Raw genomic sequence first — 12,852 nt, 5'->3', positions numbered from 1 at the left:
TTGTAGGGAGCTGGAGGGGGTTACAGAGTTAGGGAGGGGGTGTAGGGGCTGGAGGGGGTTACAGAGATAGGGTGGGAGTGTGGGGCTGGAGGATGTTACAGAGATAGGGAGGGGTGTAGGGGCTGGAGGAGGTTACAGAGATAGGGAGGGGGTGTAGGGGCTGGAGGAGGTTACAGAGATAGGGAGGCGGTGTAGGGGCTAGAGGAGGTTACAGAGATAGGGAGGGGTGTAGGGGCTGGAGGGGGTTACAGAGATAGGGAGGGGGTGTAGGGGCTAGAGGAGGTTACAGAGATAGGGAGGGTGTGTAGGGAGCTGGAGGGGGTTACAGAGATAGGGAGGGAGTGTAGGGGCTGGAGGGGGTTACAGAGATAGGGAGGGGTGTAGGGGCTGGAGGGGGTTACAGAGATAGGGAGGGGGTGTAGGGGCTGGAGGGGGTTACAGAGATGGGGAGGGAGTGTAGGGGCTGGAGGGGGTTACAGAGATTGGGAGGGGGTGTAGGGGCTGGAGGAGGTTACAGAGATAGGGAGGGGTGTAGGGGCTGGAGGGGGTTACAGAGATAGGGAGGGGGTGTAGGGGCTAGAGGAGGTTACAGAGATAGGGAGGGGTGTAGGGGCTGGAGGGGGTTACAGAGATAGGGTGGGAGTGTGGGGCTGGAGGAAGTTACAGAGATAGGGAGGGGTGTAGGGGCTGGAGGAGGTTACAGAGATAGGGAGGGGGTGTAGGGGCTGGAGGAGGTTACAGAGATAGGGAGGGGGTGTAGGGGCTAGAGGAGGTTACAGAGATAGGGAGGGGTGTAGGGGCTGGAGGGGGTTACAGAGATAGGGAGGGGGTGTAGGGGCTAGAGGAGGTTACAGAGATAGGGAGGGGGTGTAGGGAGCTGGAGGGGGTTACAGAGATAGGGAGGGGGTGTAGGGGCTGGAGGGGGTTACAGAGATAGGGAGGGGGTGTAGGGGCTGGAGGAGGTTACAGAGATAGGGAGGGGGTGTAGGGGCTGGAGGGGGTTACAGAGATAGGGAGGGGGTATAGGGGCTGAAGGGGGTTACAGATATAGGGAGGGGGTATAGGGGCTGGAGGAGGTTACAGTGATAGGGAGGGAGTGTAGAGGCTGGTGGGGGTTACAGAGATAGGGAGGGGGTATAGGGGCTGGAGGAGGTTACAGAGATAGGGAGGGAGTGTAGAGGCTGGTGGGGGTTACAGAGATAGGGAGGGGGTGTAGGGCTGGAGGGGGTTACAGAGATAGGGAGGGGGTGTAGGGGCTGAAGGGGGTTACAGATATAGGGAGGGGGTGTAGGGGCTGGAGGGGGTTACAGAGATAGGGAGGGAGTGTCGAGGCTGGTGGGGGTTACAGAGATAGGGAGGGGGGATAGGGGCTGAAGGGGGTTACAGATATAGGGAGGGGGTGTAGGGGCTGGAGGGGGTTACAGACATAGGGAGGGTGTGTAGGGGCTGGAGGAGGTAATTGATAGGGGTTTGGGGTGAGGCGAGAAGGTAGTGACAATGTGAAACCCGACCCGTAGAAAGTTGCAGCTTCCCCACTCAGTGAGCTCTCATTCTGAATCACTGACCTGAGACACAGAGTGAGCCAACAGCCTGGGTTCAATTCCCACACCAGCTCAGGTTACCACAAAGGACTCTCCTTCTCCACCTCTCCCCTCGCCCGAGGCATGGTGACCCTCATGGTCAAACCCCCTCCAGTCGTCTCTCTCAAACAGGAGAGCAATCCCAGAGCCCTCTGGGACTGTCGCAGCTTTCCCTATGACATTATTCCTGAGGGAAACCGTGCTGGATGTTGGGAATCGCACACGGGAGCGGGACTGGGAATTTTCAGAGGGTACCTCACCTGTGGGCTTTGAGGATTCGCTCCACGATAACATCTCCAATCTGGTTGTAGACACTGCGGTCATCAGCACAGGTGATGAAAAACTGATTCTAGAAACAAAACAAGAGAGCAGGGGGGTCAAACACATTAAAACAGAGTCACACCAAGCAGTTTGTGGGACGTGGTACACGAACAGTGGGAGATCACAGAACCCCCCACAGTGTGGAAACAGGCCATGTGCCTATCTACCCCAATCCCATTTCCCAACATTTGGCCTGTAACCTTGTCCACTATGATGTTTCAATTGCTCATCTGAATGCTTTGGATGCCTCCGAGATTTCCACTTACCCACTACCATCCTGATAAAATAAATTCTCCTTAAATTCTCTCAAAACCTCTTGCCTTTCGCCTTAAATCAGCATTCCCAGGTAACTGGCCCCTCTGTGCAAAGTCTAATTCTATCTGTGCCTGTTATAATTTTATACGCCTCTATCAGTTGCCCTCTCAGCCCCCTCTGCTCGGAGGAAGTTAACTGAGCCCACCCAGTTTCTCTTCCAACGCTGAAATGTTCCATCCCAGGCAACAAGGTAAAAACAATGACTGCAGATTCTGGATTCGTGGTGCTGGAAGAGCACAGCAGGTCAGGCAGCATCCGAGGAGCTTCGAAATCGACGTTTCAGGCAAAAGCCCTTCCCAGGCAACATCCTGGTGAACCTTCTCTGCACCGTCTCCAATACAGTCACATCCTTCCTGTTACACGGCGACCAGAACTGCACACAGTGCTCCATCTGTACCCTAATTAAAGTTAGATACAGCTCCCTACTCTTGTATTCAATGCCCCACTAATAAAGGCAAGTATCCCAGATACCTTCTTAATCAGCTTAATCGACCTGTCCCACTGTTTTCAAGAATCTTCGGACATGTCCATCAAGGCCCCTCTGTACTTTCTGGGGTTTTACTGTGGAATGTGTACTCTCTTACCTCATTAGTCCTCCCAATTTGAATCTACTCTGTTTTCAGGATTAAACTCCAGCTGCCATTGAACTGTCCATCTGTAGCCTAAATCTGTACGTCTCACACTACACACCACACCACCAACTTGTGTGTCATCTCCAAACTTACTGAACAATCCACACACATTTGCATCCAAATCACTAATGTGCAGACAGTCATAGAGATGTACAGCACAGAAACAGACCCTTCAGTTAAACTCATCCATGCTGACCAGATATCCTAACCTTATCTAGTCCCATTTGCCACCACTTGGCCCATATCCCTCCAAACCCTTCCTATTCTTATACCCATCCAGATGCCTTTTGAATGCTGTAATTGTACCAGCTTCCACCACTTCCTCTGGCAGTTCATTCCATACACGCACCACCCTCTGCATGAAAAAGTTGCCCCTTAGGTCTCTTTTAAATCTTTCCCCTCTCACCCTAAACTTATGCCCTCTAGTTCTGGACTCTCCGAACCCAGGGAAAAGGCCTGGTCTATTTATCCTATCCATGCCCCTCATGATTTTAGAAAACTCTACAAGGTCACCCCTCAGCCTCCGACGCTCCAGGGAAAACAGCCCCAGCTTATTCAGCCTCTCCCTATAGGGCAAATCCTCCAACCCTGGCAACGTCCTTGTAAATCTTTTCTGAACCCTTTTAAGTTTCACAACATCTTGCCGATAGGAAGGAGGCCAGAATTGCACGCAATATTCCAAGTTTCCGAACCAACATGACCCCCCCAACTCCTGTACTCAGTGCTCTGACCAATAAAGGAAAGCAGACTGGATGCCTTCTTCACTATCCTATCTACCTGAGAAAACCGCTTCCAAGGAGCTATGAACCTGCACTCCAAGGTCTCTTTGTTCAGCAACTCTCCCTAGGACCTTACCATTAAGTGAGTAAGTCCTGCCCTGATTTGCCTTTCCAAAATGCAGCTCCTCGCGTTTATCTAAATTGAATCCCATTTGCCACTCCTCAGCCCTTTGGCCGACATGAGAAACATCAAATATCAAGCCTCTTTTTATCAGCATGAGGTTGTGTGAGAGAAGTGACTCAAGGAGGAAGGATTCAAGGAACATCTTGAAGGAGGAGAGAGAGTGAATTACAGATTCACATAAGTGTGATAGCACTTAGTGGGAGGTGAGTGATACTGAGAGGGGAGTCTGTAGTTGGGGCACAGATTGGTGTTTCTAGTGATTCCCTGGAATGGTGTGTTGCCTCCCTGATGCCAGGATCAAGGATATCTCTGAGCAGACACAGGATCTTCTGCATATTTCAGCAGCAAAGGTTGAGATCCGTTTTGGTTCCGAATGACCATGGGCAAAAAGAGAGATGAGGTCCTGCAAAGGGAGTTCAGGAAGTTGAAAAGCAGGACCGTGAGGGTATAATCTCAGGATGGCTTCCTGTGCCACATGTCAGTGAGGCTAGGAATAGGAAGACAGTACAGTCACATAGATGATGAAAGGGCTGATGTGGGGAGGGAGGGCTTCAGGTGTGTGAGATCATTCAGAGCAGGTGGGACACAAAAGGAAGGTTTGTACCTGAACTAGAGGGGCAGCGATATTCCGACAGGGAGGCTTGCTCGTGCCACTTGGGCGTGTTTAAACAAGTGTGGGCAGGGGGCTGGAAGCAGAGCAGTGGCTCAGCAAGTAAAATGACCAAGGAGGAGTCAAAGACAGAGGCTATGAGACAGGGAGAGGTTACTGAATGACTGGCGCTCTGAGGTGTATTTGTTTTCATGTGAGGAGTAGGACGGGTAATGAAAATTAACTTTGAGTTTGGATTAATACATGTAACTATGACGTTGTAGCTTTGAGAGTCTTTGCTGAGAGAGGTACAAGACTGGCCAGTTTAGCGTTCTGGGATATCGATGTTTTAGGTGTGATAGAGATATAAAAGAGAGAGGGGAGTTGCATTATGATAAGGGACAATATTACAGCTATACCGAGGGAGGACATCTTGGAGGGCTCATCCAGCAAGGCCTTATGGGTAGTGCTCAGGAACAGGAAGGATGCAATCACTTTGATGGGATTGTACTACAGGCTTCCCAACAGCCAGCAGGAGATAGAGGAATAGATATGTGGTTAGATTATGGAAAATGTGAAAACCACAGGTTATCCTGGTGGGCGATTTTAACTTACTGTATATTGACCGGGACTCCTTTAGCGCTCGGGGCTTGGATGGGGATTAAGTTGTTCGGGGTGTCCAGGATTGTTTTTTGAAATAATGTGTGAATAGTCCAACTCGGGAAGGGGACATGTGAGATCTGGTATTGGGGAATGAGTCCGGCCAAGTGGTTGAAGTGTCAGTCGGGGCGCATTTCGGGAACAGTGACCATAATTCTGTAAGTTTTAAGTTATTCATGGATAAGGATAAGAGTAGTCCTTGGGTGAAAGTATTAAATTAGGGGATGGCTAATGAACACAAAATCAGGTAGGAACTGGGGAATGTAGATTGGGGCAGCTGTTTGAGGGGAAACCCCCCACATCTGGCATGGAGGAATCTTTTAAAGGTCAGTCAATTAGAGTTGAGGACCAACATGTTCCTGTGAAAATGGAGGATAAGACTGGTGAAATTTGGGAACTTTGGATGACAAGAGAATTTGAGAGCTGAGTCCAAAGGGAAGTATACACAAACTAAAGAGAGACAGAGCCCTCGAAAAATGCAAGGATAGCAGGAAAGGACTCAAACAAGGAATTCGGAGGGATAAAAGGGGTCATGACTTGCCTTTAGCAAACAGGATTAAGGAAAATCCCAAAGTGTCTTATCCATATATAAGGATCCAGAGGGTAGTTCTGGAAAGGGTAGCTCCATTCAAGGATAAAACAGGAAATGTAAGCATGAAGCCAGAAACGGGTGAATCCTTAACAAATACACTGCATCGGTCGTCACAAAAGGGGGAGGTTATGATGGACGGTGAGTCCAGAGAGGATTTTGTTGCTTTTCTGGGATATGCCAATATAAAAATGGTGGTGGTGTTGGGTGTTTTGAAAAGCATTAAGGTAGACCTGATGAGATCTATCCCAGAATGCAGAGGGAGGGAGGTGAGGAACTTGCTGGGGCCTTGATGAAATCTTTGCATCCTCTTCAGTCACAGGAGAGGTGCCTGGAGAATAGCCAATGCTGTTTAAGAAAGACAGCAGGGATAATCCGGGAAATTACAGGCAAGTGAAGCTTCTGTCAGTGGTAGGGAAATTATTGGTGAATATTCTTAGGGATAGGATTTCCTCACATTTGAAAAGCATGGACTTATTAACGACAGGCTTTGTGTGGGGAGGATTGTGTCTCACAAACCTGTTGGGTTTTTTTTGAGAAAGTGAGGAAGATGGTTGATGAGGGCAGGGTGGCTGATGTTGTCTACATTGATGTTAGCAGGCCCTTGGACAAGGCCCTCCAGGTCAGGGTGACACAGAAGGTGAAGTCACATGGGATCCACAATGCACTGGGGAGATAGAACATAGATCATTCCAGTGCAGTAGAGGCCCTTCGGCCCTCAATGTTGTACTGATCTGTGAAACCAATCTGAAGCCCAGCTAACCTACACTATTCCATTTTCATCCATATGTTTATCCGATGACCATTTAAATGCCCTTAAAGTTGTGGATATGCCTTAGCCATAGAAAACAGAGTGTAGCGGTGGAAGGAAACTTTTCTGATTGAAGATCTGTGATTGATGGTGTTCTGCAAGGATCAGTGCTAGGACCCTTGTGGTCTGTAATATATGTCAATGATTTGGAGGGAATGTAGGTGGCCTGATTTGAAAGCTTGTGGATGACACAAAGATTGGGGGGAGCTGTAGATAGCGAGGAGGATTGCCAGAGGATTCAAGAGGATCTAAATAAGCTGGAGGCTAGGGCAGAGAAGTGGCAGATGGAGTTTGGATTAGATTCCCTACATTGTGGAAACAGGCCTTTCGGCCCAACAAGTCCACACTCCAAAGAGTAACCTACCCAGACCCATTTCCCTCTGTCTAATGCACCTCACGCTATGGGTAATTTAGCATGGCCAATCCACCCTAACCTGCATATCTTTGGACTGTGAGAGGAAACTGGAGCACCCAGAGGAAACCCACACAGAAACGGGGAGAATGTGCAAACTCCACACGACCGTGGCCCAAGGCTGGAATCGAACCTGGGACCCTGGTTCTGTGAGGCAGCAGTGCTAACCACTGAAGCACCGTGCCACCCCAAAGCAAGTTTAATCTGGACAAATGTGAAATGATGCATTTTGGGAGATCTAATGTAGGAGGGATGTACACAGTAAATGGCAGAACTTGGAGTAGAATCGACATACAGAGGGAACGAGGCGTACAGGTCCAGAGTTCCCTGAAAATGGCAACGCAAATGGAGAAGGCAGATGGCACGCTTGCCTTCATTGGTCAGGGTAGAGTTTAAAAATTGGTAACTCATATCGCAGCTGTTGTTCAGCCACATTTGGAATATTGTGTCCAGTTCTGGTCGCCACACTACCAGAAGGATGTGGAGTCTCTGGAGAGGGTACAGAAATGTTATGCCAGGATGTTGCCTGGTTTTGGAGGGTGTTAGCTACGGGGAGAGACTGGACAAATGTGATCTGTTCTCACTTGAACATCGAAGGATGAGGGACGAACATGATGGAAATTTACAGAAATTATGGATAGTTTGGGAGGCTGGAGTGTTTTTCCCCCGAGGATGGAAATGGCAGTTACAAGAGGACGTAGGTTTAAGATAAAACGGGGGTAAGTTTAAAGGAGATGTGAGAGCAGGTTTTATTTCACACAGAGGATGGTAAAGTGCTAGAGGGGGTAGCAGAAGCAGATACAATAATAAATATTTCCGAGGCATCTTGACAAATATATGATTCGGCAGGGAATAGATGGAAAGGACCGTGTACAGGCAAAAGGTTAGAAAGGTCTCATGTGTCAGAGGGGAGGCTGACTGGGCCAACAGGCCCGTTCCTGGGCTCTGCTGTTCTTTACTCATTGGGTGAAAACGTTTTCTCTCACATCACCGCTGTTTCGTTTGCACATCTCTTTCAATCTCTGCCCCTCCCATTCTTGTTCTTTTTCCAAGTGGGAACACCTTCTCGCTATCGACTGTGTCCAGCTCATAATATTGAACAGTCAGCGTGGTGCAGAGGTTTCAGGAGGGAATGTCAGAGCTCAGGGCCTAGTCAGCTGAAGGCACAGCCACCAGTGGGAGCGTTGGGAATCAGGGTGGGAGGGAGGGGGACAGCCACCAATGGGAGCGGTGAGAATCGGGGTGGGAGCGGTGGGAATCGGGGTGGGAGGGAGGGGGACTCCCACAAAGCCAGAGTTGACAGAGAGAGGAAGGGAGGAGGTTGCCAATACTGGGCTGGACAAGAGCCTGCTGGGACTTCAATGGAAGGGTAAGGACGTTAGTCTGGGAAATTGGGAGGCTCTGCAGGTTGAGGGGAAAATGGGATTGGGTGTGAACAACATTTCAAGCAAACTTGACAAACAGATTCTGTGTCAGTGTCGGACAAAAGAAAACACGCTTGGCCTTCCTGTTGCCATGGCAATCTGACCTTGGTGAAGTTCCATCGCTGTATGAAATGCCTTACCACGCCCCGTGCTGCCCCACCACGGACAACCACACCGATATCACGCCACGGCATATGGGGGGGGGGGTCACGCTTCGGTCAATGAAGTCTGCAGGAATTGAACTGAATTGAATTTATTGTCACGTGTACCAAGACACAGTGGAAAGCTTTGTCTTGTGAGCAATACAGGCCGATCACAGAGTTAAGTAGAATAGGTAAGTAAATAATAGGTAAATAGCAGCAAAAACATAAACACTGGGACAGGTGAATGTTCAGAGTTTGAGTTGAATGTTCAGTATTCTAACAACAGTCGGGTAGAAACTGTTTCCAAACCGGGTGGTGTGTGTGTTCAGGCCTCTGTACCCTCTCCCTGATGGTAGAGGTTGTAGAAAAACATTGCCAGGGTGGGATGGATCTTTGAGAATGCTGGCGGCCTTTCCTTGACAGTGAGCCTGGTAGATGGATTCTATAGATGGGAGGTTGGCCTTTGTGATTGTCCAGGCTGGGTTCACCCCTCTCTGTAACCGTCTCCGATCCTGAATGGTACAGTTGTCACACCAGGTAGTGATACATCCAGACAGAACGCTCTCGATGGCACACCTATAAAAGTCGGCAAAGGGTATTCACCGTCATGCCAAATTTCCTCAGCTGCCTGAAGAAGAAGAGACATTGTTGGGCCTTTGTAACCAGTGCATCCACATGAAGAGTCCAAGAAAGCTTGTTGTGGATGACCACTCCCAGGAGCTTGACACTCTCCACTTGTCCCACCCCTCTGCTGTTAATGTATAGGGGGCATGAATAACAAGTCAATAACAAGTTCCTTGGTTTTGCCAACATTGAGAGCTAGGTTGTTCTCAGTGCACCATTTTTCCAGGTCTTCCACCTCCCGTCTGTAGTCTGTTTTGTCACCAACTGAGATTCGACCGACTGTGGTGGTGTCATCAGCGAACTTGTAAATGGCATTAGTCTGGTATTTGGTGACTCAGTAATGGGTATACAGTGAGTACGGTAGGGGGCTGAGTACGCACCGCTACAGTGTTGAGTGTTAGTGAGGATGAAATATTGTCCCCAATCTTCACTGATTGTAGCCTGTGGGTCAGGAAACTGAGGATCCAGTTGCAGAGAGTAGGGCTTAGTACGAGATCACTAAGTTTAGTAATCAGTCTCGAGGGGATCATAGTGTTGGAGGCTGAACTGTATTCAATGAGTAGGATTCTTACGTAGCTGTTCTCGGTGTCAAGATGCTCTAGGGAGGAGTGAAGGGCAAGTGATATGGCATTTGATGTGGATCTGTTGGTCCGAATTGGAGTGGGTCAAGTGTCGTGGGGAGGCTGGAGTTGATTAATGCCATGACCAGCCTTTTAAAGCACTTCCTGCCCACCGAAGTTAGGGCCACTGGGCGGTAGTCATTGAGACACGCTGCATGAACTGCCTTAGGCACAGGGATGATGTTGGCCCTCGTGAAACAGGCCAGGGACAGTGGCCTGCTGCAGGGAGAGGTCGAAGATATCTGAGAAGACCTCTGCCAGTTAATCTGCACATGCTCTGAGTGCACGGCCTGGTACTCCGTCTGGTCCGAACGCTTTCCTTGGATTCACACAAAGGAAAACCAATCTGACCTCTGATGCAGTGACTGTTGGGATAGGTTCATCAGGACTTGTCGGAATAGGTGTTTACCTCTCCGCCGAAATTCCACTCGAAGTGCGCATAGAAGCCATTGAGATGATCTGGGAGGGATGTGTCATTGTCTGCTATCTTGCATTGAGAGAAAGGAAGTCATCGATTTTTCATTCATTCAATTCACTTTTATTTTATTCTATGCTGGCTCACCCCTCATATGTAAACCGTAGAACCTTTTAAAAGTTACATTCTGAGGGTAGCTTTTAACAACAGGTGTGTTCTCAGCCCAGATGATGCACTGAAGGTGTGAGCAATGTAACTTTTAAAAGGTTCTGGGCTTTACCTACAAAGGAACCGAAACTAACATGGTCATTCTAAAAGGTGAGAGACTTAAGCGAAATTTGATTAATATTACAATCCATGCCTTTGCGGTCACGGTGCTGTAAAGTCCGTGTCTTATGGTTCCACCTGATGAAGGAGCAGCACTCCGAAAGCTAGTGCTTCCAAATAAACCTGCCTTGGAGGAGCCGGCGTTGGACTGAGGTGGACAAAGTTAAAAATCACACCGCACCAGGTTGGTTTGGAAGCCCCAATGAAGAGGCAGTGCTATGAAAGCTAGTGCTTCCAATTAAACCTGTTGGACCTGGTGCTGTGTGATTTTTGACCAAATAAACCTGTTGGTCTTTATCCTGGTGCTGTGTGACTTTTGACCAAATAAACCTGTTGGTTATTATTTCCCCGTCCAACTCTATTTTGATTTAGTCCCTAACCTCCCCTTCACTGTTTTGCTCACACAGTATTGCCCTGTGGTTTGAAGGGCAGTGCTTGTCACTGGCCACTTGGGTGTTTTTCATATCGTCCTGGTGGTGGAAATTGAATAAAGATTTGTACACTTTGTGTCTTTCACTGTGTCTCACACCTGCACACACACACCATGGGTGCTGGGGAAAAAATAAGCTCTACCGCAGTTAGGCGGTAGTGTGGGGGTTAAATTTTAAAAAAAAGAAAAAAAATATATAAAAAAAGAAAAAAATATATATAACCGGGGGAAATATTCTGTTTATATCCTGGTCCAAAAAGAAAATAAAAAAAAATAAACCTGTTGGTCTGTAACCTGGTGCTGTGTGACTTTTGACCAAATAAACCTGTTGGTCTGTAACCATGGTGCTTCGTGAATTTTAACAAAATAAACCTGTTGGTCTGTATCCTGGTGCTGTGTGATTTTTGACCAAATAAACCTGTTGGTCTGTAACCATGGTGCTTCGTGAATTTTAACCAAATAAACCTGTTGGTCTGTAACCTGTGATTTTTTAACTTTGTCCAGCCCTGGGATCTCCACATCACGACTCAGACAGTGTACCAGAAAGTATCTACTTTATATACCTAGTGGCTTTCAAAGCAAAAAATTCCCCCTTTAAATATTCCCCGAGGGGGGTCTCCTTAAAAAGTTGCTGCAGGATGCCTTCCTTTCAAGGCCGGGAGTGGAGTGTTGCTTTAAATCTCTTCCAGCTCTCTCTCTCTCTCTCTCTGTGTGTGTGTTCGCAGGCGTTGTCCGAGTGTTTTGCTTTTCCCCCTTTCGGGAGGCTCGGTCTGCAGGCGGAGTTTGGTCTCTGTCCCTGCTCGCAGTCTGAAGTCAGTCTCAGTTCGACTTTTGCTGAGGGGATTGAGCGCGACCCTGGGCTAATTGAGGAGGGGGAAATCCTGGCCAGGGATTTCTCCCTGAGTGTTCCTGGCCCAGCCGCTTTAACGGGAATCTCCAGCTTCCTGGAATTAATTCAAGTGAGTAACTTACTGGGGAATGCAAGGAGTGACTCCCTGTCACAGGGTTTACAAAGGGCGATTGAATTTCTGTGTGCCCCTGTTTTGATCCCAGCGAGATTGGGAGCGAGTTTTATTTTTAAATTTAGCTGCAGTGCTCAACAACATCGCTTTGCATTTATATAGCAGCCGTTTCCTGCCTCCCCTTCTGGAGCTGCAGGTCAAAATCAAATTGCCCCCCCCCCCCCCCCGCCAGCCGAGAGCGGGTCTCAGGAGGTGAATGAGCATTTCAGGAGCAGAAGAAAGCAGCAGTTTTAGGGGAAGGGTATTCCAGAGGTTGGGATCCAGACCAGTGTCAGTGGCAGGGTGATAGGGAGGGATGTAGGGGCCGGGGGAGGGGACGGGGACAGGGACAGGGACAGGGACAGGGACAGGGAGGGGGTGTAGGGGCCGGGGTCAGGGACGGGGTCAGGGACGGGGTCAGGGACAGGGACAGGGACAGGGAGGGGGTGTAGGGGCCGGGGGAGGGGACGGGGACAGGGAGAGGGAGAGGGAGGAGGTGTAGGGGCGGGGGAGGGGACAGGGACAGGGACAGGGAGAGGGAGAGGGAGGGGGTGTAGGGGCCGGGGGAGGGGACGGGGACAGGGAGAGGGAGAGGGAGGAGGTGTAGGGGCGGGGGAGGGGACAGGGACAGGGACAGGGAGAGGGAGAGGGAGGGGGTGTAGGGGCCGGGGGAGGGGACGGGGACAGGGAGAGGGAGAGGGAGGAGGTGTAGGGGCGGGGGAGGGGACAGGGACAGGGACAGGGAGAGGGAGAGGGAGGGGGTGTAGGGGCCGGGGGAGGGGACGGGGACAGGGAGAGGGAGAGGGAGGAGGTGTAGGGGCGGGGGAGGGGACAGGGACAGGGACAGGGAGAGGGAGAGGGAGGGGGTGTAGGGGCCGGGGGAGGGGACGGGGACAGGGAGAGGGAGAGGGAGGAGGTGTAGGGGCCGGGGGAGGGGACGGGGACAGGGAGAGGGAGAGGGAGGAGGTGTAGGGGCGGGGGAGGGGACAGGGACAGGGACAGGGAGAGGGAGAGGGAGGGGGTGTAGGGGCGGGGGAGGGGACAGGGACAGGGACA

At 50.1% G+C, this 12,852-nt stretch overlaps 1 protein-coding gene across 1 annotated transcript in view; it reads right to left on the bottom strand.

Moving 5' to 3' along the window:
* Positions 1 to 12,852, bottom strand: part of LOC140492448 (phospholipase D2-like) — a 43,438-nt gene that overhangs the window by 22,600 nt on the left and 7,986 nt on the right. Inside the window, exon 2 of the mRNA XM_072591338.1 lies at positions 1,841 to 1,929. Coding sequence (XP_072447439.1) covers positions 1,841 to 1,929 — 89 coding nt within the window. The remainder of the gene's footprint in view (positions 1 to 1,840; positions 1,930 to 12,852) is intronic.

The sequence above is a fragment of the Chiloscyllium punctatum genome, chromosome 21 (genome assembly GCF_047496795.1).
Source record: "Chiloscyllium punctatum isolate Juve2018m chromosome 21, sChiPun1.3, whole genome shotgun sequence".
Lineage (NCBI taxonomy): Eukaryota > Metazoa > Chordata > Chondrichthyes > Orectolobiformes > Hemiscylliidae > Chiloscyllium > Chiloscyllium punctatum.
The sequence above is the reverse complement of the archived record's forward strand: the minus strand, read 5'-3'. Positions and strand labels throughout refer to the sequence as shown.